At 46.2% G+C, this 26,369-nt stretch overlaps 1 protein-coding gene across 1 annotated transcript in view; it reads right to left on the reverse strand.

Annotated features, from left to right (window-relative positions):
* Window positions 1-339: 339 nt before the first annotated feature.
* LOC309640322 (O-acyltransferase like protein-like) overlaps window positions 340-26,369 on the reverse strand; it is a 67,497-nt gene continuing 41,467 nt past the window's right edge. Inside the window, 14 exon segments of the mRNA XM_082418780.1 lie at window positions 340-3,378; window positions 3,684-3,727; window positions 3,730-4,048; window positions 9,212-9,273; window positions 9,486-9,577; window positions 9,579-9,670; window positions 12,012-12,089; window positions 12,093-12,144; window positions 13,698-13,811; window positions 17,907-17,986; window positions 19,424-19,792; window positions 21,303-21,391; window positions 23,282-23,496; window positions 25,449-25,550. Coding sequence (XP_082274906.1) covers window positions 3,253-3,378; window positions 3,684-3,727; window positions 3,730-4,048; window positions 9,212-9,273; window positions 9,486-9,577; window positions 9,579-9,670; window positions 12,012-12,089; window positions 12,093-12,144; window positions 13,698-13,811; window positions 17,907-17,986; window positions 19,424-19,792; window positions 21,303-21,391; window positions 23,282-23,496; window positions 25,449-25,550 — 1,834 coding nt within the window. The 3' untranslated portion in view covers window positions 340-3,252.

Consider the following 26,369-nt stretch of genomic DNA (forward strand, 5'->3'; position numbering starts at 1 on the left):
CCGACACTTCTTTCACACCGACTGTGTGCCAGTCATGGTGGTGAGGTAGAGATGTACTGGTGAACAGGACAAATGTAAAGAGGAAGTGATTGCCACACAGGTCGCCTCCATACCAGCGGCCATAGACTTAGGGCATCCAAGGGAGACAGACCTATATCAGAAAGAGGAAAATTGCAAGAGCAGTTTCTATAAAAACACGATGAGCACTCAGCAGCCCTGCGTCAAAGGCTGAATGAGAAAGCACAGATGGCTCAAGTCGGGGCACGGGGATTTATCTGCTTGTGGCATTTGTGGAGACCGTTTGTGCTCAGAATGGACACGGTGGCCCTGAGCACCAAGGCAACTCAGGCCACATCCTGCACAGACAAGTCACGGGAGGAGGCGGCATGCTTTGGAGAGTGGCGTGGGGACATCACCGGGTGTAGGAGGCTCTGGCCACCACCAGCAGCTCTCAGCGGCAGCTCTGATGGCAGGGAGGGGAGGGGTGGTGCAGCTGAGGAGAGCCGGCTCATGAAAAAAGGAAATAGCAGAGCCCCGGTGTTCTCAAAACAAGCAAGATGTCCCTGGACTCTCCCAGAGCCAGTCAGGAGGAATTTAAGGAGGGCTGAGTTCCTTTAGATCTGCTGGGGGTGATCCTGTACTGTTGATGTGACCTATTTTTATCCACAGGTAGGTATGTGGGGATGAAACACGGATTTCAGAACTTAGGAGGAATTAGAGGAGACACCCATCAATTGACACTCTACTCCAATCTTGCTGCCTCTATAAATTTGACTTTGTTATTATACACACTTCAAACATACACAAAAATAAAGAAAATAATGTAATGAGGTCCCATGTACCCATCACCAGCTTCAAAAACTATCACTAAATGGCCAATCTTGTTTCATCTATCCCACTTCCAATATTATTTTGAGATAAATACTACATTTTATATCATTTTGTCCATAAATACTTCAGTCGGCATCTAACAGATAAGCACTCTAAAAACACGTAACCACAATACCACTATCACATTAAAAGATTACAAAGTCCTTCATATCATCAAATACCCAGGCAGGGCTTAAATTTCCAGTGGTCCCATAAATGTCATACGCTTTTTTACAGTTTGTTATAGAATCCAAATAAGGTCCACACATTCGATAAATCTTAAACTTCTAGGGAATTCTGGGTTGAAACAATAACCAGAACAAAATTGGACTTCTTTATCCCTACTTTATGTTTTGTGAAATTGCAATCGTGGGAGAGTATTTTTTTTCTTATTAAAAAAACGTTCAAAGGCTTTGTTGGTAATTGGAAAGCTGTTTCCAAGGGCCCCGGGTTTCCTGACTCATAACTAGAAGCACTTGGCAATTGGACTGCCGAGCAATGTTGGCAGGCGAGTCATTTCCCACTGGGGTCCATCGGGATTGCAGTGTTCCTTCTGTAAATGTCACCCACCCTCAAGTTCTCCTCTGAGGCCTAATTAAGTCAGAGGGTGCAGGTGCCGAATCGGCCACCAGGGGGCTCCCGAGGAGCCCAATGAACTTCGCAGTCGCCCAAAAAGCCAACTTGGTGCGCGTTTTATTACAGACTGCACACCCGGGTGGGACTTGGCTTCTCACTCAGGTCAGATTCTGCCAGCAGAGCAGATCAGACCTCGGGGAGATGTGGTTCGTTCCCCAAGGCCGCCTGGGAAAGGACAAGATTAGCTGTCAACTGCCCTGTCAAAGGATGTGGGGTTTGCAGCCCTCCTCACCCCAGTGGTCTTCCTTGCAAATCCACTTGAAGGCAAAGAAAGCCTACGCAGATGGGGAGCATTCTGTACCAATACGCTCCTGGTAACCCCATGGTTGTTAATAAATCCTTTGATTATTAAGTACACAAAAGGCATTATTATAAGTAACGTTAGACATATGTAAGTAGGGACGGTCAACATGAAATTACACACACACACACCCCAAAAAAAAGAAGAAATTACACACCCAGGAAGGAACACAAGCCTGAGAACTGGGACATCCATGTTCTCCACTTGGCCTTACAAGTCTCTCCCATCTCTCTACCTCTTTGCTGGAAACCGAGGGGGTTGGGATAGAAGCCACTTACTAGGGTCTCTTCCTTCTCTGTTAGAGGTTGTGTTGAGGGACTGTGTCCATTTGCTAGGGCTCCTGTAACAGAGCACCACAAACTGGCTGGTTCAAAACAACAGAAATGTATCATCTCATTGTCCTGGAGGCTGGAAGTCTTAAATCAAGGTGTCGCCAGGGCCATGCTCTCTCTGAGGGCTCTCGGGGAGAACCCTTCCTTGCCTCTTCCAGCTTCTGTGTCTGCTGGCAATCCTTGGTATTCTTTGGCTTGCCAATGGCCATGTTCTCCCTGTGTCTTCACATCATCTTCCCTCTGTACACGTCTGTCTCTGTGCCCAGATTTCCCCTTTCAGTAAGGACACCAGTCATATTGGATTAGGGCCACCCACTCCCCAACCCCCATGATCTCATTTTAACTTGATTACCTTATTTCCAAATAAGGTCACTTTCTAAGGTAACAGGGGTTTAGGACTTCATGTCTTTTTCAGGGGACACAATTCAACTCATAACATAGACCATCTCGGGAATTCCCTGGCAGTCCAGTGGTTAGGTGCTTTCACTGCCGTGGCCTGAGTTCAATGCCTGGTCAGGGAACTAAGCCGTGAAGCATGGCCAAAAAATGAAACAAAACAAAAACCAAAAACAAAAAAAACAAAAATAGACCACTTTGTAAAATGAACAATGTTTGAAAGACCTATAATGACAAACCCATGATTTGTGCACACTAGTGGGTCGTACCATCCAGGATAAAGTTACGAGTCTACAAAGGTATCATGATAACACAAACACAATTATAATGTACAAAATGACATACTGTGATTTTACCAAGAAAAATGAGCATTAAAACCTGAAGTACATTAAATTCACTACATTTGATGTTCTCCTATGATCACTGATATAGAAAATACATGCAGTATGAGACCCAAAAAATCCAGATTTTTTTGCTAAAAAGTTACATTGGAGGGCAGTTATTGTGCTACTAAACAGACTAACACAACTCTTTTATATAGTAAACACTCAGAACTTTTTTATATATTAAAAACTTGTATACCTTAAACATTCACAAAAATCAGATTCATACCCTTTTTTGGGAACACAAGCATTCATTACATAAACAAGGCCACCCTTGCCTTTGCTCATCAGCACCCACAAAGGGCCATCCACTCTTTCGGGTTTTACCGGAAGCTCACGGCCCTGCAGGCACTGATCCCAGCAGGCACCGCTTCAGTTCCTGACATGGTTTCTCAATGAACAGCGTCAGGGCCAACCCAGTGATGAAAGTCAGCAAACAGTGTCCAGGGAAAAGATAGAACTAGAGAGAAAGAGGGGCAGAGTGGACACAGTCTTACTACAAGATTCCTATTGCATTTGGAATAAGTGTACCATCCTGGCTATATGAAATAGATCTGTAAGACAAACAGCCCTAAACATTAAAAATAGAAGAAAAGAAAGATATTATCCTGGGCTGAAGTCCTCCCTCCAATAAAACAAAGAACAATAGGTTTTTGACAAACAAACAAACAGAAAATAAGGTTCTAATGAAGCCAATAGTTTGCTCTGCTCCAGGGGAGAGCAAATTGCGTTGCTACAATGAGCTGAGAGCTGGGGCTGTCTCACCGTGTTGGTGTCGGTGGAGTGAATAAGCGTCTCCTGAAGCCCAGGTAGAGGATGATGAGGATGGGGTGCACCAAGCAGCAAGCGTAGCTCAAGCTGGCCAGGAAGCTCCAGATATCCCAGGAAAGCAGCCGGTGCCCCAGACCTGCAGGGAGTAGGCACCGATTCATGGAGCTTCGAGCCCCTCCCTGGGCCTGGGAAGATGCTGTACCATCACTGCTCCCCCTGGCTTCTGCCTCTAAGTCTGTGAACTTTCTACTGAGAAGGTCTTTTTTCATTATAATTTTTAAGAGAATGTACTGAAACAAACAAAAACAAAAAAAACCCAACTTCCCATTGCAGCAATATGAAAATAATAATAAGGGAGGCTACTATTGAGTTTACGGCCAGTTTAATCCTTAGTGGGTTTCAACCTCTGAGCACAAAACATTCCACGTATAAAACTTGCAACCTCAGAACTGGAAATAAGGGTCTTTGCAGATGTAATTAAGGTAAGGAATGGGTGGTGAGATCATCCTAGATTAGGGTGGGCCCTAAATCCAAAGAGTCCTTGTAACAGACAGAAAAGGAGACACAGACACAGTGGAGAGACACAGGGAGATGGCCACGTGAAGATGGAGACAGAGATTGGAGTGATGCGCCCACAAGCCAAGGAATGCCGAGGACATAGGAGAGGATGGAAGAGATTCCCCCTCAGAGCTTTCAGAAGGACCTTGCCAACACCTTGATTTTGAATTTCTAGCCTCCAGAACTGTGAGAGAATCAATTTCTGTTGTTCCAAGCCATCAAAAAAAAAGAAAGAAAAGAAAACATCCAGAGTGATCTTTTAAAATCACAAACCAGATCACGTCCCATGGCATCTAGAATAAAATCCAGATTCTTCCCCATGGCCGTGAAGGCCCTGCATGCCCTGACCACTACCTTCTTCTCTGTCCTTATTCCCGTCTCTCTCCTGCCTTGATCTTTGATCCCCATCTCACTGGACTTCTTGCTGTTCCTCTCACCCACTAAACATATTCCAGACTGAAGAATGCTGCCTTAGCATTCCCTCTGCCTGGAGTGCTTTTGTACCACATATTTGCAAATGCACCCCTAATCCAGTTAACCTCCCACCCCTGATTTTGTTTTTTTTTGCTTTTAATTTTTGGCCTCACTGCACGGCTTGCAGGATCTTAGTTCCCTGACCAGGGATCGAACCCACATCCTCGGCAGTGTAAGCACAGAGTCCTAACCACTGGACCACCAGGGAATTCCTCTGATTTATTTTTATTCACCATATTTATCTGCATCTGAAATTATATTACAAATACATTTACTTAATATGACTCTGGATTCATTTCCTATGGCTACTGTAACAAATTACAAAAACATGGTGGCTTAAAACAACAGAAATTTATTCTCTCAACATTCTGGGGACCAGAGGTCCAAAATCAGTATCAGTGGCCAAGATCAAGGTGTTGGCAGGGTCACATTCTCCTTAGAAGCTCTAGGGGAGAATATATTTCTTGTCTCTTCCAGCTTCTGGTGGCTTTGGCATTCCTTGGCTTGTGGTCGCATCACTCCAATCAACATCAGCATTTTCATATCTCTCTCTGCCCCATCTTCATATCACCATCTCCTCCATGTGTGTGTCAAATCTCCCTCTGTCCCCCTCCTATAGGGATACATGTGATTGCATTTAGGGCCCACCCAAATAATCCCAAATAATCTTCCCTTCTCAAGATCCTTAACTTAATCACATTTGCAAGTTCCCAGGGATTAGGACCTGGTAACTTGGAGGCCATTATGCAGGCTAGTAGAGTTTCCTGGTCTCTCACTTCCCCTTTCCCATTGCAATCTCCTACAAGAGGGGGATTTTTCTTGCCTATTGTGATATCCCCAGCATCTAGAGCAGTGCCCGGCATAGAGCAAGCATTTAATAACTATCTTATATAATCAAGTAGATAAATAGAGATGGACTCACAGACAAAGTGTGCATTTGCACCCAACTGAATCCCAAATGATAAGATGAACCAAGATATTTACCGTGGAACAAACAAAATAGCTGTAGAATTAAGTCAGTAAAAAACCTATGGGGGCTTCCTTGGTGGCGCAGTGGTTGAGAATCTGCCTGCCAGTGCAGGGGACACGGGTTCGAGCCCTGGTCTGGGAAGATCCCACATGCCGCGGAGCAGCTAGGCCCGTGCACCACAACTGCTGAGCCTGCGCGTCTGGAGCCTGTGCTCCGCAAAAAGAGAGGCCACGATAGTGAGAGGCCCGCGCACCGCGATGAAGAGTGGCCCCCGTTTGCCGCAACTAGAGGAAGCCCTTGCACAGAAATGAAGACCCAACACAGCCGAAAAATAAATAAATAAATAATTAAAAAAAAAAAAAAACCCATGTCATACAGGTAACCCAAACACAAAAGAATGTGCCCCAGCACAAACAATACCATGTCATGAACTACGATTGGCTCCAGCCAATTAATCACATTAAATTAACATTAATTCAGATTTTATTGGTTTTATGGTTACTTTATAAATTTGTTTTGGCTTTATAAACATATGTGCTATAAACATAAAAATTTGCATCTAGATTTATGTTTTCTAGTGTTTAGGTAAAATTAGGATTAAAATAATTTAAGCCAATACTAAGGATCCAAAAGAATTCTTATTCCTTTAGAATGGGTCTGCCTATTATTAAAGTTTGAGGACCATTGGTGTAGGTGACAGGGCATCACTGAGAAGTTTGTTTGTTTGTTTTTAATATTTATTTATTTATTTATTTGGCTGCGCAGGGTCTTAGTTGCGGCATGTGGAATCTTTTTTAGCTGCGGCATGCAGGATCTTTAGTTGTGGCATGCGGGATCTAGTTCCCTGTCCAGGGATCGAAACCAGGCCCCCTGCATTGGGAGCACAGAGTCTTAACCACTGGACCACTAGGGAAGTCCCAGCACTGAGAAGTTTTAATCAAAGGAGTGACATGGTCAGAAGGTGATTCTTGAAACTCAACAAGACCAGCATGGTCTGCATTGGCCATGACTGAAGATGATGGAAAAGATGATCTGAACCATCAAGATCCCTCCTTGTCCTGACCGTCTCAACTGAATTCGTCTTCTTCCTCAAACGTGACCACATGACCCAGCAATTCCACTACTGGCTATATATCCAAAAAACCCCAAAAACACTAATTTGGAAAGATACATGCACCCCAATATTCACAGCAGCATTATTTACAATTGCCAAGATATGGAAGCAACCTAAGTGCCCATCAACAGATGAATGGATAAAGAAGATGTGTATATATAAAATGGAATACTACTCAGCCATAAAAAAGAATCAAATCTTGCCATTTGCGACAACATGGATGGACTTGGAGGGTATTATGCTGAGTGAAACAGTTCAGACAGAGAAAGACAAACACTGTATGACAAACACAAACCTATATGTGGAATCTAAAAAATACAAGAAACTAGTGAATATAACAAAAAGAAGCAGACTCAGATATACAGAACAAACTAGTGGTTACCAGTGGGGCGAAGGAAGGGGGGAGAGGCAAGATAGGGGTAGGGGTTAAGAGGTACAAACTATTACATATCAAATAAGCTACAAGGATATATTGTACAACACAGGGAATGCAGCCAATATTTTATAATAAGTATAAATGGAGTATAACCTTTAAAAATTGTGGGGCTTCCCTGGTGGTGCAGTGGTTGAGAGTCTGCCTGCCAATGCAGGGGACACGGGTTCGAGCCCTGGTCTGGGAAGATCCCACATGCCGCAGAGCAGCTGGGCCCGTGAGCCACAGTTACTGAGCCTGCGCGTCTGGAGCCTGTGGTCCGCAACAAGTGAAGCCACGGTGGTGAGAGGCCCACGCACCGCAATGAAGAGTGGCCCCCGCTTGCCACAACTAGAGAAAGCCCTCGCACAGAAACGAAGACCCAACACAGCCATAAATAAATAAATAAAATAAATTTTTAAAAAAAGTTGTGAATCACTGTATTGTACACCTGTACCTTACATAACATTGTACATCAACTATACTTCAATAAAATAAATAAATAAATTTATGAAGAAGAAAAACATGTTCTTTTATAAGTATACTTTTCTAAAGGTCATCAGGTGGACACATTTTTTAAAAATTTATCTAACCCATCACCTCCTACATTCACCTACTGATCAATCTTGGTATCTTGCAGATAGTGTTGGAGATACAAACCTAGAACGTCAGTCACACCTATAATTGTGGTTGGCTAATAACAATACACCTTTGAATGATAAATTGCTCAAGAATGAGCCAGAGGGCTTATTCATCGTTTGGATTAAAAGAGGTATGTACTATACACACTCAGGTTAATGACTGATAGTATTTACTAGCTCCACTGTACTGGTAATACTGCCAATTCGTTTAATCTTCTAACGTAACCTAAGTCACTCCTCTCTAATCCTGCTGGACATTACCCAGTTTGACCCAGCAGGACTGTCACCTTAGACTGGGATACTGTGCTGTTTGTCACCACATCAGAGGTGGCCTGTACCAGGCCAGGGGGAGCAGTTGTGTATGTTCTGAGGCTCTGTCAACAGCTCAGGGCCACTGTCACCAAGTGGAGGTCACGTGATCCAAACAGCGGCCCATAAAAGCAAATACATCAGTCAAGGAGAACGCAACCCGGTGCCTCTTCAACGTCATTTCTCCATAGAAGGGAAAGCTTTTTAAATTGAAGTGAAAGAACAAATCCCTCATCCTTATATACTCATAAAACTCAAGAACAATTTGAACAGTCAAACATCTTGGGGGTGGGCGTGGCTAGTGTACAGAAATGAAGAGCAGGGCCTGTGGGCGGTGCCCTCAGGCCTGGGCTCACTTTCTAGCTGAGTGACCTTCCCACGCTGCTTCATCTCCAGGCACCATTTTCCTCACTGAGAAACAGAGTTAATTATAGTTCTACCTGTAGCGGTGTGGCCAGTATTGCCCGAGACCACAGGGGTGAAGTTCTCCACGGGGCCTGGCGTAAGCTTGTGCTCAGTAAGCAGGACTTTGTTATGTTCACTTCGTCAGGCTTCTCCAGCTACCTTTGCTGAGGTTAACAGGTTTGGGTTCACAGGAGAAAGTTTTAACTCACCCTGCTTATCTCCCAGGGGTATAAAGTTGTGTTGCCTCCACCTGGCTCTAATTCCGTCATTTCAGGGCTTCTGGGCAGTGCAGGGCCAGAACCTTTGCTGGGTGATTCCCGCCAGCCTTTCTCTGTCATTTGCTGACACCTCAAGCACCTCATGCCAAATAGAGAGGAAAGGTGGAAAACGTCGGGTGACTTGAATAGACAGTTCTAATCTGGAGAAGATCCCTTTCTTTCCATTTAAGCTCTTTTTCTGCCCGACTCTGAAAGCCAGGCTCTACAGAAACAGTGTCCCCAGTCATCAGAGGGCTGAAGGGGGTGTTGCCAACTCTTCAGTCTCCATGCTCAGATGAGGAGACCGAGGCCAGGCTGGGTGTGGTCAGTACTCTTGGCCCAGCACTGATAAGTTTTTTTTTCTCACGACATTACCCCCTACCTGTTCTTTTCCAATTTCTAAACTAGCTTCATTGGAGAGGCTGCAAATTTTTCTTTCAGAGCCTGCATTTGTATATAAACCAGTGTAAACATCTAAACCAGAATATGTGAGTGGGTTTCCCCGAGTGTATAGACAGATGGATGTTTTTGAGTCACTATCAGTCATTCAGCATCAAATAAAAGTCTCTCTGGGTACATGCATTTTCACACCGTCGCCTTTAACAGGCCAGTGTGTGAGCCCGGAGCAAGCCCCGTGCTGCGTCACCGCATCCTACTTCCGTGGCCTTCCTGACGCACGAACAATACCCAGCCCTCAGGGGCTGCCCACAGGGGCCGGTGGAGGGCACAGTGACAGCAGCGGCAACTAAGAGGTGGCAGACGCGTCACCCACCGTGTATGCCAGGGCAGCCACTAGGGACAGGGTCGACAGAGAGCAAATCCACTGCAGCAGAGCCTGCACCTACAAGGAAAGGAAAGGCACCATTCACAGCCCGTTTTGGCCATTGTGTATTTAATTCTTTTTACGCTCACTTTTTGTGTTATTAGTGACTTTAGGGGTCTATTTGTAAACCTCAGTCAATGACCAAATCTGACCCAATAGAAAGTTCAGATTAGTGGTTACTGGGGTGAGGGTCGGGGTGGGGTAGGGGACAGTGGGGGGTGTGGCCACGAAGAGGTAGCACAAGGGTGACCTTTGTGGTGGCAGAGGAGTTCTGTACCTTGATTGTGGTGGTGATGGTTACACAAATCTACAGACGTGATAAAATTGCACAGAACTATACACACACACAAACGAGTGCACATGGAACTGGTGGATCTAAGGTCTATGGATTGTACCAGTGTCAATGTCTTGGTTGTGATCATGTGCCATAGTTACCTTAACACGTTCCTGGTGGGGAAACGCAGGTCAAGGGTACACAAGATCTCCTCTACTATTTTTGCAACTTATGGTGACTCTTGAATCATTTTTAGATGAAAGTTAAAAGAAAAAAGTAATGCTCTAACCCACTCCTAACCTCCCATTCTGTTCCTTAGCCAAATAAGCCTCCTTGATTGCTTCTGCCCCCTACCATAAATGTGAGGGGCCCTGGCACACAGCCTGTACCTGGGCTGCACCTGTCACTAGGGACATAAAATGGCGGAAAGAATGGGAGAATGGAGATGTTTCCAGCTCACAGAATAACCCTGTGAGTTAAATCCTATTACTGGGCTCAGTTCAAGATCTTAGATGTCACCTTACTTGACCTTTTTAGCCCCAGACCTATCTTCCAAGGGTCTCTCTTGCTTCTCTGTTCCAGTTCTCAAGGTGCTATGATGACACCTACATCAACCTGAACTAGCATCTTATCACTCTACCATCTTGTCTCTAAAGAGAAGCTCTCCCCTCCTTGGGTCTCAGGTTCCTGCCCTAGGTTCTGGCTACAGGGAACAAAGTTACTTCCTCAGGGGCTCTCCACAAGCCTCCTCTTAGCCTAGGGTCCCCTTCACTCTTACTCAGAATGCACACTGACTTACTCCTACCACATGGAATATGCCTCAGCTGCCTCCAGCTGGGACTCTGTGTTCTTATTTTCTGGCTTCTACAGTTTGTACTTGGCCTACTCATCCCATCGAAGTCATTCCTCCAGCTCTGCCTGACTCGGTTTCTAGCTCCATGCTCCCTGGTCCTGACCTGGTCCTCTGAGTGGTTCCCAAATGCCCCATCATCATCTTAGGCTTTCCCCTCTGCTCACACCCAATTTCTCCCTGGGCACCATGAACCTGGACTTTGCTAAAGCACCTCTTGAATGGTTCTCTGTTGTAATCTACAACTGAATTGTGCATTTTCAGGGGAATATCATAACTCCAACCTATAGGAAAATACACCTGTAGCACCTGTGTATCCATTTCTTCCAATAAAGCCCTAGCTCCTGTTCCTGCTATGAGCAACACAAGATTTTCCAAGGACCAGCGCCTCATCTCTAGAACGTTTTGGTGAGGTACCCACAAGCCCTAGGCAAGCCAAGGTAGGGCCTAGCAGTGGGGATTTGGGGTCAGCATTGCCCCCTAATAATGCAAGGGAATTCTTGGCCTTTCTTCCATTGAGAAGCAAATTATCCGTCATTCATTTATGGAGTGATTTCAGAACCAGGTGCTAGAAATTCAGAGGTGAATAAGACATGTTCTGCCCTCAAGGTCTTATGGACCAACAAAAGTCATATGAAAAGGTTTTGCACAGTTCAAGGCCAAGGTAGTATTTTAACTAGATTGCCCTGTGGGTGGACTTGAGATCAAGAAGACAAGAGGCAAGAAAACTAGCGAAGAAATCCAAGTAAGAGATGAGACGAGCTTCAACAAGGTCAGTTGGTAAAGGCTACGAGAGGATGGCAGGAGAAACAACCCGCGGGGCTTGGTGGGTGATCGGATGGGGAGGAGAGGGCAACGAGGAGGAGGCATCCCACCCGTCAGAGCCTTGGTACAGAACCAGAGAAACCACTGATATGGGAAAACACACCCAGTAGGAGGGCAATGGCCATGGTTCATGGTTAGGTGGGTTGGATTTTTAATAGCACAAGCTCTTTGGTTTCCAGAGATAAGATTCTTGGTCAGATTGGACAGTTCCATCTGGGAATCAGGTAGTGAGGTGTCTAGAGGGAGGAAAGCTGTTACTTTGCCTTCCAGATGGAATTTCTTTCCTGTGGGTAATCATTCTGATTCACCATCCAATGTCATTAATCAAGCCAGAAACCTGTGTTCATCTTGGACACCTCCAGTCCCAAGCAGACCCAGTCCTTACAGTGAGGTATGGGGAAATCATATACCTTGGTTTTGAGAATGTTTGCCTCGTGGTTTTGGTGCATGAGAATGCTCAGAAAGAGGCCCACAAGGAATGGCCCAAATCAGCCGCAGGGATTCGTGTAGTACTCCAAGATATATAACACAGCTGCATTTTCACTGAAAAACACAAGGACGTAAGGCCAAAGGTTACGTTTGATCTGGACATGGAAAAAGGAATCCCTCAGATGTCCACTGGGGCAATCAGCAAACCCAAAGGAAAACTGGGTGTACATTTGTTCATTTCCTCAGTAATAATCCACAGACAGTGACCTCATGATCCTGCCTTGGGCCACAGCTGGCTTCCGAAAATTCCAAATTCCCTTGGGCCCCTCCACACTGGATCCCAAGGAAATATGACGGCTGTGTTCATTTTAAATAGTTGTTTCTGGTGGCTGGTATGCTGGGATAGCTCTAAAAATGTGGTTCCCAGAGGTGAACCTCTTCTGAAAGGAGTGAACCTCTTCATGGAAGCACTTACAAAATTCGGTTGCTTGGGCCACACCCCCGGAGATTCTGACTCAGTTGGTCCAGGATGGTGCTTGCTGGAAGCATCAGTGGGATTTCAAATCTCCCCAAGTGACTCTCATTTGCATCTGGAGTTGAGAACCACTGGGCTACACAGGAGCGAGCCTCCTTCTCGGTCACCTGGCTATGCCCACAGAGGCTGATGTCATGATGAGAAGGGCATGATGCTTCCCTGGTCAAAAGGCCTGGGGTGTAGTCAGTCACTCATTCATTCATCTATTCCACTCACAATACATTTTGAGCACTTTTGTGCCAGACACGGTTCTGGGCTATTTTACATCAGGAGGTCAGTGAAGGCTGCTCTGAGAAGGTGATGTATGCACAGACACCTATAGGAAGTGAAGGAGCTAGCCCTGCCAAGATCTAGATCCTAAAGGAAAAGTATTCTCCTGTGAGGGAATGGCAAGTGCAAAGGCCCTGAGGAGGGAGCATGCTGGGTGTGTGGAAGGAAGGAGGCCAGTGTGGCTGGTCCTGAGTCAGCAAGCAGGGAAGTGATAGATGCGGTAAGACAGGGATTCTGCCTTGACACCAATGGAGGAATTTGAGCAGATGACTGACAGGATCCGATTTTCATTTTCATCTCTCTGACTGCTGCCTTGAGAATAGATTAGCAGGAAATCTTACCAGTTTTTCCTGTAGAAGACACAGGGTGTTTATAAGGAAGAAGTGTTATATATACCCCCATTGGAAAGGCAAAATAGCATAGTGGGTAAGGTCCTAGGTTCAGCTCACAACTGTGTCACTTACTAGGCGTGTGACCTTGAAGAGGTAACCCCAGCTTCCTTAAATTTCAGTCTCTCTATTCCATAATAGAGATTCCAAGCGGCAGTTCGCCGCTGGAGGAGAAACGCAGTACGGCCACTTGGGGGCGCTCCTTTCCTCCGAGAAGTACTTCAATGGGCAACAGTGAGTTCCCTGTGTTTTCAGAGCAGACCCCCAGCACAAGCTGAAAGGTTCAGAAGTTTGGAAACAAACACGCAATCAACTTTCCCATCAAGGCCGAACAGTTCCCAGCCAGTTTTTCCAGGAGCCGATGTGCACAGTGCAAAGAGCCTGGCATCCATACAGCAGCCCTGCCTGGGAGGTCCTGGCCAGTCCGAGGGCAGGCGAGCGATAGAGCAGGGAGGGCTGGGAACCGCGGTTACCTTGCATCTGACGGAGCTGCCACTGGAAGGTTATAAGCCAGTGTGAGCAGAGCAGAGGCGGTGAAAGATGCCAAGAACAGCGTGGCCCCGAGGAGGACAAGGGTGTGTTGATTTCTGCAAAGAAGAAAGGACGTTCACTTTCCTTCACCGCAAAATTTGTGGACACGAAAGATTTGCAACCTTGGCCATCAGAGGCGCTTCCTGCCAGCCTGCCTTTGAGAGAGGCTGCCGTGGGCGCAGCTGTGGCCGAGTGGGGCCGGAGCTGGGCTGGAGTTAGAGAGCCTCAGTTAGCCTTTAGTCTTGACCATTTACTAGCTGCCGGGCCCTGGGCAGGACCTTGAACTTGAATTTCTTCATCTTCACCCTGAAACTTACTGTGCAGCTCAAAATGAGACCATGCCTGGGAATCTCCCTTGCCACCCATGAAGCGCTGTATGGACAGATGTGGTGGTTGATTCAGGAGAGAGGTGACTGTCAGGCACAGGTGGGACACAGGGATCCTCCGCCCACCCGAACGGAGAATCTGACAAATATCAGGGTGCAGGTAGTTCATGTGGAGGTAGGAATAAGGGATGGGGTTGGAACAGGGAAGCAGGGAAGGCCAGTGCAAAGATGCAGTATCATGGTGGCCAATGCCAGAACGTTCTGTGGAGCCTTATGAAATGCAACTCAAAACTAACTGTCCTGGGGGATGAAAGAAAGAAGCATTTTCCTACTGTCTTCTATACCCCCTTGGGTCAAAGGTGGCCCCACAAAAATTAATTCCTCCACAGTCTGGGACTTTGCATGTGTAAGGCTGAGAAGGTTCCTGAAGGAGTCCCAGCTGTAGTATGTGGGCAGTTCTGGGGCAGGAAATGAGATTTCGGGACACAGGCTCAGAGCAAGGCACTGTTTGGTTGTATCTACTTGGAATTGTGAGGGTCGGGACCAGGAGGTTCTGCAGTGGTACGGAAGAATTGTCAAACATGAGTGCCAAACCAACCAGCACAGCCCTGCCTTTAGCAGTCCTATTCCAGTGCTTGAAGTTGCCATGGTTCTTCACGAGGAAGGGATGAGATACCGTTTGCTTAACACCACAGTGATACAGGGAGCAAATTATTTTTATCTAGAGTGCCAATTCTAGTTTAGTATTAATGCTTGGAATGGAAGAGGAGTCCTAGCTCAGTGGTGCAGTGATTGACTAGTAATGTCTGCCATGAGTGTGGGCAGGAGAGGTATGGCAACAATGCTGTATGTTTACCGTGCCTTTTGCCAAACCCTCCAGTTCAGTCCTCCTTGAATTCTTAGAATTCTATAAGAGTGTGTTATCTGAAGGAAAAAAAGCCCTATCTTTTATACCTCTTTCCATTTAGAGGCTAAATGCAGTAGCATAGTCACAAGTTTGGGTAGTGCTGGTTTTTAGCTGAGGAATTGAAATCTACCTTCCATGACAACCTCTCGGAAAGATGCTGACATTGGGGCCAGGATGCCTCAGTCATAAGGACACTCAAGTAGGTTCCCACCAGGTCTAGAGCGGGGAGGTACTAAGAACTCACTGTCCTCGGTGGGTGGTAAACCAGCCAGTCAGGCCATCCAGTAAAAACCCACATCCACCCAAGGAAATATTTGTTTAACTCCCTGGAGGACTGGAGCCCAAACCGCGGCACCTCTTCTCAGGAGTCAGACAAGTCTCCACTAGCTACCACCGCTACAAAGACTCTAATAAAAGCTTCCTAATACAGACTATTAAGGGCTGGCTTGTGTCCCCCCCCCCCCACACACACACCCACCCACCCACCTTCTAAACCCCGGGACCTCAGAGTGTGACTCTATTTGGAGATGGGGTCTTTAAGAGATAATTAAGGTGAAATGAGGTCATTGGGGTGGACCCTAATCCAATATGACTGGTGTCCTTATAAGAAGAGGAGATTCAGACACAGACACCCCAGAGGGAAGACCATGTGATGACCCAGGGAGAAGACAGCCATCTACAAGCCAAGGAGAGAGGCCTCAGAAGCAACCAACCCTTTCTCCACTAAACACCCTGACCAGCAGTCAGGGCATCCTGCTGCCAATGCACCTCGGAGGGAGCCAGCAGAGGCTTGCCCTTTCTCCTCGGCCTGGGCTTCAGGACTGGCTGAGCCACGCACCTGCCCACCTGCAGGTACCTGCAGGCACCCGCCATGTGTCCAGAGCCCTTCCAGCAGCCATAGCCCATCACAGAGGGCACTGTGCTAGCTCCCCTATGTACGATCTCGCTTTCTCCTCTGGCCCTGATGTGAAGTGTATCATCTCCATCTCATAGACATGAACAATGAAGATGAGAGTCCAGCGACTTACACTGGGTCCCCCAGCTGGTAATTTATCAGTCATGATTTGAACCACATCTTCTGACTCAAGCTCACTATACCAGCAAACCACCTCTGTACCTAGTGGAAGCATGGAACGATGTTTTTTAAGTGGTCAGCCAAAAACTCTTCTACATTTGAAGTTAGGAAGCTTCACGTACTTCAGATATGCATGTAAATAGACAGATCTGCCTTTTTAAAAATTGTTCAATTCTTAGGATACATTAAAATTTGGAGGGACTTCCCTGGCAGTCCAGTGGTTAAGACTCCACACTCCCAATGCAGGGGGCATGGGTTTGATCCCTGGTTGGGGAACTAAGCTCCCGCATGCCGTGCAGCGCCACCAAAAAAAAAAAATTGGATGCATTTTCCTTGCCCAGGATGCTTGAGTCTTTGCATGTGGCTGGAGTGGGCAACATCATGGGTCAGCCTGTGATTTAAATGTCTCCTTGCAAAGGGCATTAACAGGTAATCGTGAAACAGAGCTGGTCAACACATATTTGGAATTCAGCTCCACTGCTAGTAATCAAAGACTTAGAAATTAGATGTGAAAAATGAATTTTTCTTACATACCTTAAAATAACAAGGTTTGCATTTTGGGGTTTTGTAAAATTATTAATAGTCCATATTGACAATGGTGTAATTAGATGGCCAGAGGACTGAATATTGATACAACCTTTAAGGAAAGCAATTTGTCATCATACTTCAAAAGCCCAAACGACTCATGCCCTTTGACCCAGTAATTCTTCTTAAGGATATGCATTCTAGAACTATCAGAGTTGGAGACAAATGGTTACCACGAAAATGTTTATGAGACTGTTATTTATAAAATTGGAAATAATCTAAGTATTTAACACTAGGGGAAGATATAGGTAAACTATAGTTCATTCATGAAATGGAATGTTATACAGACATTAAAAGTATGTTAACTTAAAAAATAAAATAATATAGGAAAATGCTTATATCATAAAACTATTAGAAGAAAGATCTAAAGTATATATGCAGAATCCTTTCGTGTATAAAACACTGTGCAAAATAAAAGATCAGAAGAATAAACATCAAAATATGGATAGCAAAATCACCTCTCCCTGAGTGAGGAAACAGGTCTAAAGTGATTGTTTTTTCCCTTTTTTATCCTAATATTTTCCAATGTTTCTTAAATTGAACATGTATTTTAACAAAAAGAATAATATATCTTTTAAAATATGGCATGCACAATCCACAAACTATAATTCTCCAGTGAATTACCGAGGCCTTAAGAGTTTTTCTAAAACTAACAAAAATTAAGGTGATAAACATGCAACGTGGGGAAGCAGGTACACTGATGCATTGCTTGGGACACTATAAATTACTCCACTCTTTCTGAAGAGTAATCTCACAATATGTAACAAGCACCGCAAAATTGTTCCTACCCTTTGACCTAGTAATTCCACTTGGAAATAAGCCCCCAAGGAAATAAATACAGAAGAGGAAAAAGTAGCATGTTCAAAGACATTCGTTGAGGTGCCATTTATAATCATAAAAAATTGGAAACAATCTAGGTGCCCACCATAAAAAATGGTATATAAATCCTAAAACTGACAAGTAAGCAGGTCATGTCCAGATGCGGAAATGTTTCTAAGAACAGTGAAATGGAAAAAAACTGAGACTAGATATAACAGACACACTGATTATAACCCTGCAAAAATACAGACTGATTGTGTAGGACAAAGATTAGAGGAGAACTTAGAAGAAGTAAACAGTGGCGGGTTTGGTGTCCACGCTCTTCTGGAAAGTTCGTTTCCTAAATCGTAAAAGCTGCTTTGCCCAGAACTGGATACCCTCTTAACAGTCTTATGAAAGAGGCCACACGGGGAGAAACACTTGTTCCAATTAGACTCACTTTCCGTGGAAGAAGAGGATCACCGGGGTCATGAGATGGAACTGAAAGTCATTGGCAAGATACCACGTCCAGCCGTTGCACTGGAAAGAAACCAGCAAAGGTCACTTCTCTCCTTCATGTACCAGCTCTGCTCCACATCGGTTCACCTTCCTGGACCAGGGGGAGGAACTCAGTAGGCAGGTGGGCGAGATTTCCACGGGAATAGAAAGGACTTTGAGTTACAGACATTTCACATACCTCATTTCAACTAATCGTTATAACAATCCCGGGGGAGTAGATATTATTACCATTTTACAAACTGGAAATTCAGACAACTTTTCTCTCTTGTTGAAAACAACAATAATAGCTAATCTCCCAGGACAGTGGTGGGAACTAAATTCCATCACGTTTCACGGATGTAAGGATTAATTATCCTTATGGTGCGCTGGAGTCAGAGGGTCGATGTTGTTCTCTCTTCCTTGCCTTCCTGCCCTCCCGCAACTCCTGGTGGAGAGAATGTGTTCATTTAGAACGGAGGCCTGGCTGCAGGCGAGCTTTTGTGGGAAACCCCAGAGGTCCCACGCATGATTGACAGGAGATCGGCCGGCCAAAGCCACCAGGCGGTTACCTGTATTTCTAACTCAATGTGAGGCAATTCCTGCGGGCAGTTCTCTCCAGGGCTTCAGAGATAAAAGGCGCCTTGGCCTCCCCTCCCACGCCCTCGGTCCCAGGGAGACCAGACTTATCCGAGAGAAGTGACAGCTTTCCTTGTCCCACGTATGGCCCAAGCCAGTCTGACTCTGGGAAAACAGCCCAGCCTCTCCTCCTGGACCCCGTCACAGACGTGGGTCCACCTGAAGGCTGTTAGACAGCGATGTGCACCCCGTCGAAGCTGCTGGGCACTTGGGAACTAAGGGCAGCCGTCTGGTTGGCCAGCGGTTATGCGGCCCCGCTGTAGCGATGCTCCTTTCAGCTGTGCTTTCCAGGCGAAAGCAGTGACATGGTTTAATTACAGCTATTTCACTTCCAGTTGCTCCAGGCTCATTAGGAGGAAACTAGGGCTTTAAGGAAGCCAGGACCAATATATACAGATGTTGTTGCTCTGTCAGATCTGGCTGGACATGAGATAGGATTCATTCTGGGGAGAGGGTGGTGCCACGTTCCGTCTCATTACTGGTTCTCTGGGCAGAGGTGAAGAAAGTGTCCTTCCCCCTGGGGCGACATGGACCGGAACGGAACCGTGATGGGGCAACAGCAGCTGCATCCGGGGCAGGCACAGAGATGGTTGCCCCCCCAGACCCACTCCCCTGCCCCCGCTCCGCTTTCACAGCAACTGCCCCATCAGGGATGGTGCCGTAACTCCCACCCCATCACCAGAGGCGAGTCTTCGCACCCACAGCATCACTACTACTCCAGAGAATATGCCAGAAGAAAGCGGATCAGACTCAGGTTGGCTCTGGGAAAGTTCACCAAACCACGTGAAGGGAGACACCGGATTGCACCTCTCTGCCCTTTCACGGCCAATGACTTAAACTCACCGCATCCTGGACCAACAGGAAGTTATCTAGCAACAGCAAATACGGCCAGCCCTCTTGCTGGCAGTTCTCCAGGTGGAACTCGGGCACTTCCCAGACGGGTCTCCAGGGCACAAGGGAGAACAATCTAACCAAAAAGCACGCTGAATACAGATGAAGAGGCTGCAACCTGGCAGGAAAAAGCTGGGCAAGAGGGTGACTCTCCACAGAGGCTCCGTTCGGTCCCCTGGGTGGGCACATAGCGATGACAGATAAGATGTTCGAAAACAGATTGTACTGCGTGGGCGACCACCTCCCCACACACCCCTCAAACCTGCATACATTTGTGTTCAAAAGCTTTTCTTGAGCACCTGTCATGTGCTGGCGCAGGTGCTACTTATGCAAAACTACTGTTATTCACTGAGCAAGTCATACGTGTCAGCCACTGTGCTAGGAGCTTTCTAAACCTCAAAATACTCCTGTCAGGTAACTATGACCTCGATTTTACTAATGAGGAAATTATAGCTCAGAGAAGTTTGAGTCACTTGCCCCAGATGGTCCAACCACATAGCAGTACTGAGATCTGACATTGTTGCGTGTTCCTTCCACGAGGCCTCCCTAGATGAAAATCGCTTTCCAGTCTCCCTCTTCTCCTCCCTCCCTTCCTCACTTTATTTCTTCTTTCCATCCCTCATACACCACCTGCTTCCAAGCAGGATCTGCAGCAGCTACAATGATGATGAATAAGGCACTAGATGTCTAGACCGGGGCTGATCAATAGAATATAATTGAAGACAAGTCGGCCACTTAGCTAACATCTTCTAGTGGCCACATTTTAAAAAGTCAAAAGTACAATTAATTTTAATAATATACTTTTTTAGCCGATATATTCAAAATATTATCATTTCAACAGATAACCAATATAAAAGAATATTGAGCTATTTTACATTATTTTTCTTTTACTGAGTCTTTGTTTAGCCACACCATGCGGCTTGCGGGATCTCAGTTCCCGGGCCGGGGATTGAACTCAGACCACGGCAGTGAGAGTGCAGTGTCCTAACCACTAGACCACCAGGGAACTCCCTTACCAAGTCTTTAAAAGCCGGTGTGTATTATACATTTGTAGTACATCTCACTGGTCCACCCGTGTCTGGTGGCCCCTATTGGACACCATGGGATGCACGTGCAATTCTGGCGTGGATTCTGGGTGGGCCTCCATCAGAGCCCTCTTTTTTTAAAGAACATATATAAGATTGCAGGTTTGTGCAACAAGGATAGAGCACGTGGCCCAGCAGCACCTCTGAACATCTCGGAAGGGGCGTCAGGGGCTGGGGTGGGGTATGACAGACAGGGAGGGCAGGGCTGCTGGAGGAGCAACCCCCCGCAGAGATGGGGGTCAGCACCCTGCCTCTGGTCTGCACCCAGACCCGGACCTGTGGGACTCTTCTCCTCCCCACAGTGATAACATCCTTCACAGAGAGCACCAGGTGCGCGGGAGGGTGTTGGGTATTGGGGAACAGAGCTGAAATTGCTGATCAGATTCAGAGAGAAAGGACACCAGCTATGCCAAGATGCAACTTCCCAGATCAGCTCAGGCGACAGCCACAGAGCCTTCACTGGGTCCTGGGTCCTGCCAGATGAGCCACCTGACCACGCTGCTTTGCAACTGCTCCCACAGGCCCTGGACTCTCACCTCCCTCCCGGCCTCCCTTCCTACCATCTGTCCCCTCCATCTCCCCAGGGAGAGTAAGTCAGTGCCCTGCTCCCCTCTGAACCAGGGTTCAGGTCAGATGTCCTCAGGAGGGAGCAGGGTAGAGGCCAGTGTCCAGCCCCAGGCAGCCTCCGAGCTGGGGCCAGTGGCGGTGGGTGGAGGCTGGTGGGTGGACCGTGCCTGGGGAGGTACAGGGGAAGGAATGTGAAACATGATTTCTAGGGCTGATGGTTCCTTAAATTCTTCTAAGAAGGAGGTTGATTCCTGCCTCCTAAGATTTTCTGAGAATCAAAGGAGATCAATAAGAAAACTGAAACGTGGGAAGCGTCATATAAATGTACATGCGCTTCATTTTTGTCCAAGCTTGAAGATTTAAAGTCAAAGTGGGTTTTCAAAGATTAAAAAGTGTGATACCAGCCAGTGTCACGGGGGGTGTGAGAAGCAGGCCTTCTCGTACCTGGCGGGTGGGAAAGTCCATTGGAAGACATCCATCAGAACGTTAGATGCACCAAATTATGGATTCCACTTGTAGGAATTTACCCTGCAGACGTGCCCAGACAACTGCGCAAAAATGTATAGACTTTGTATCATCGTCTAAGATTGCAAAAAACTTGGAAATTACCTTCATGCCCATTCATGGGGACCGGTTAAATACGTGATAGATGGGCCACCCACATGGCGCCGTCCCAGGCAACCTTAAAATCAGTGAGGTGAGCCCTTGCATGCAAATAGAGAAACATGCCAGCACTAAATCGTTAAATAAAAAAAGCTATGTGCAAAATAATGCTGCATTAAGTGTAATCCTATTCATGGGGACAGGGTAGGGGGTGGGGAAAGTACATGTAAATAATACGTGGAAAATCCCTGCAAGAATGAATTCATAAGAAACTGTTAACACAGGTGTCCTGTGGGAGGTAAGACTAGAAAGGGTGCCTTTATTTTTAGTACATGACCTCTGTTTTAGTTAGACATTATTATCAACAATTTTTTTAATCTACTAAACTAATTTTTAACATGTGGCTCCTAGTTGGAATAATCTCACAGCTGTAAGGGTCTGGAACCTCTACTCTCCTCGTTCCCGTGAGATAACATCTGTAAGGGCTTACCCCTAGAAAGTGGGTTTTTGCCTTTTCTATAATTTGCAGTAGCCCGCACTTGGGCCCCCCTCTTCTGCCCTCTCCCCAGTCTATTCTCTGCCCTGCAGCCAGAGTGATGCTTGCAAAACGTAAATCTGACCATGCCACTCCCCTACAGGAATCCTCCGAAGGCTTCTGCTCTCAGAATAAATGGAAAGTCCTAAAGACAGCCCACTGGCCCTACAGACCTGGGCCATCACCTGCTCCCCCTCCCCTCCCCTCCCCTCCACCTCTCTGCCCTCATTCCTTCTGTTCCCCAAGATGCTTGCTCCCCTCTGGCACCTTTGGGCTCTTTGAGATTCTGCAAACACATCAACCATGGCTCCCTCCTCAGGACATTTGCTCTTGGCTCCCTTCCGTGGATCCTTCTTTGCTCACGGAATTTTTTTTGCTTAGAACATTCCTTTAATTCCTTCAGGCTTCTCGATAAATGTCACCTTCCCTGACTACCTTTCCAGAGCAAGACCCTCTGTCTTGCTTCCTTCTCCAAATTATCACTTTGTGGCACTTATCATCACCGACCTATTATAAATGGACTTGCGTATTGCAACTTAGTGTTGCATATATGTTTATTTATCTATTGTCTATCTCTAGTCACTAGACTGTAACCCCCATGCCAGAGGCACTTGCATGGCTTCTTAACTGCTGAATTCACAGAGCCTAGAACAGTGCCTGGTACATAGTGGACCCTCAATAAATACAGAAAGAGCGAGTGAGCAAATGATCTTACTTCCACTCTTCTTGGAGTTAAAAAGGCAAGTAATAAATCATAATTGAGTAAGAACAGTGGGTCTTGCCATCATGAATGAGAACATCAGAATAGCTAGGAGCTGGCTGCTTTTTCACTGGGTTTACCTTAAAGAGGGTGTTTTAAGGTTGGTGATGCTTCCCTTATTTTTCTTTTGTCTGTGTGTTTATTTTGTTTTGTTTTTGGTGTGTTTGTTTTTTTAGCCACACCACTCGGCTTGTGGGATCTTAGTTCCCCAACCAGGGATTGAACCCGGGCCCTCGGCAGTGAAAGCGCAGAGTCCTAACCACTGGACCACCAGGGAATTTTCCTACTTCCCCTATTTTTCAACAAAGTTTTGCCCCGGGTTGGGCTCACTCTCTTCCTGGCTCCCATCTGGCACTCTTCCAGAGCTCCCCATCTCAAAAAATCATTACCATCCTCCATGTCGCTTGAGCTGGAAAAGCTGAGTGTCCTTGATTGGCCCTCTCTCCAATCCCACTGCCCATCGCCAGTGCACATCCTGCAACAAATTACTCACTGGGGTCCTCGCCACCATCTTGCTCCATGAGGCCTCACCAGCTCACCCCCCCGCCCTGTGCTCCCTCTGCCCCCCACGACTGCTCTATCTGCCTAGTAAAACACGTCTTGCTCTTCAATCCCCAGCTCCAGGATTTTTCTTCTGAAGCAAGTTTCCCAGGCAGAACCCACCATGCCATTGGATCCCACACCCCAACCCCTAACAACCCATCTTGGCATTTATCACTAAGAACCCTTGGCCTCCGTGCCAGTCCCTCTCCTCCAGAAGACCACAGGGCAGGACAGGCTACTCAACCCAGTGCCACGTGCCCAAAAGATATTGAAAGAGTAAGCATTCTGTCAAGCGTTCAGAACGAGGACTAGATTTATAGAGCTTGGGGCATGCGGGATCTTCTGCCGCGGCACTCGGGCTCTTTGCTGTGGCACGCGGGTTCTCTCAAGTAGTGGCGTGCAGGTTTTAAAATTTCTTTCTCTCTATACTTGTGGCGTGCGGGCTCCAGAGCACGTGGGCTCTGTAGTTTGTGGCACTCAGGCTCTCTCGTTGAGCCGTGAGGGCTCAGTAGTTGTGGCGTGTGGGCTTAGTTGCCCCTCAGCATGTGGGATCTTAGTTCCCCGACTAAGGGATCGAACCTGCGTCCCCCGCATTGGAAGGCAGATTCTTTACCACCAGACCACCAGGGAAGTCCCTATTTTCATTTTTGAGATGAGAAAACTCAAGCACAGAAAGGTTGAGACACTTACTCAAGGTCACACAGCTGGTAAATGATTGAGCCAGAATGCAAGCCCAGGCAGACCAGAGTCAGACCTTACCTAGTCCATTTGACGAACTCAGAAGACTGTTTCAACGCTTCCCTTCCTGTTTTGTGACAGTGCAGTGTAACAAGAGAGCCATGGACCCTAAGTAATGAGATCTGGGCTCAGCAACAAACCATGATTTAGAAAGTGTATAAATGAAGGGTTTGGGTTACGTGAGTTGAAGTTCCCTTTTCTCCTTAAACTTCTGCTGTCTCATTACATGACTGCCACTCTGCTATCCCATTGGTTCATATTCTGTACCAATATTGTATTCCTTTCTGCTCTGACCAACCACACATTAGTTCTGCTTGACAGCGGAATGACCATCATCCCAAGCTTCAAACAGCCCCTCTCCCAGTTGTATCTTATTCTATTTTTATCATTACCATTAGTCTCTTATTTACAGGATCCAATTGCTATTAATTTATATGAGCCATACAAATTCTGTCGAACATAGATTCCATGAGAATCTGACTGTATGTTTATTGAAATGTGCTGTCCATCAGCTGAGGAATAAGGGTGTTTTTGCTGGTTTAATATAGTTCAAATTCTATTAGGACAAATACCATGAATAGGGCTTCCCTGGTGGCGCAGTGGTTAAGAATCTGCCTGCCAATGCAGGGAACACCAGAGCCCTGGTCTGGGAAGATCCCACATGCCACGGAGCAACTAAGCCCGTGCGCCACAACTACTGAGCCTGTGCTCTAGAGCCCACGAGCCACAACTACTGAGCCCGCGTGCCACAACTACTGAAGCCTGCGCGCCTAGAGCCTGTGCTCCGCAACAAGAGAAGCCACTGCAATGAGAAGCCCGCGCACTGCAATGAAGAGTAGCCCCCGCTCGCCACAACTGGAGAAAAGCCCGTGTGCAGCGATGAAGACCCAATGCAGTCAAAAATAAAAAAATAAATAAATTTAAAATAAAATAAAATAAAATCTAAAAAAAAAAAAAATACCATGAATACTGGTATCTTCCACTGGCAAAAGCCATTACACCAGCAAGAGCAACAGTATTTAAGGAAGAAAACTATTTTTCTCAGTTTATTTTTCTTTGAAAATTCTTTCAAAAGAGGGTTAAAGACTAACAAATAATAAATGATTACACAGCAATAATGAATTAAGAAATCATATAAATACCTACCTTGTAAGGCGACTGAGAAAGTATCTGAGTATGACTTTAGGGGTTTTTCCTTTGTCTGAATTCTGATGCATCTTTAAAAAGAACCTTGCACTTAACCAGCCACTGAAAGAAAGAGAAGAATAGATCACAGGAATGATTTATCAGTGATACAGTTCATGGGTTAATTTGGTTGTCTCTATCAGGACACAGTAAGTTATGCTGCAGTAACAAAACATCTTCAAGGCTTAAAACAATAATGGTTTTTTTCTTGTTCATGGTACATGTCCATGGCCAGTCACCTTGGGTTCAGCAACTTCCTCACTACGGGAGGCAGGCTGATGGAGCGGCCACTATCTGATAGTTCAGCAGTGACCATGGCAGAGGATAGGACAAGAGCGTTCTGGAGGGCCTCAAGTTAATAAGTAAATGTTCTAGCCCAGACGCGACATGCTTAAGGTTGTTAGCATAATAGCAAGACCAGGTACTACTCCTGTGTCAAACCTGGTGATGGAGCCCACCCAACCATCATGGGGCCAGGAAGTGGAATGTTACCAAGTACCTGGAGGGAGGAGAGCCAGAAATACTTGGTGATTGACACTAACAACTACCACATTGGTCTTTTGAAGTAATAACATCAAGGCTTTCCATTTCTGTAGTGTCACATCATTTTCAAAGCACTTTCACTAACGGTGTTGGTTTTGCTTCTCCAGCCATACCAAACCACTCTGCAGTAAATGTTTGTTGAGTGAATGACTGAAAAGATGAATAAACAGCCCTGCTAGGCAAAAGGGAAAATATTACCATCCCTGCCTACCTAGTCAGGAAATTGAGACTCAAAGACTAAGTGGGCTGCCCAAGATCCCAGTTAGAATTCTTCTTAACCAACATACCCTGATGACAAATTGATTACCCAGAACGTTCAGCTCAAGAAACTGAGGCGAT

The sequence above is a fragment of the Balaenoptera physalus genome (genome assembly GCF_965194825.1).
Source record: "Balaenoptera physalus genome assembly, chromosome: 12".
Lineage (NCBI taxonomy): Eukaryota > Metazoa > Chordata > Mammalia > Artiodactyla > Balaenopteridae > Balaenoptera > Balaenoptera physalus.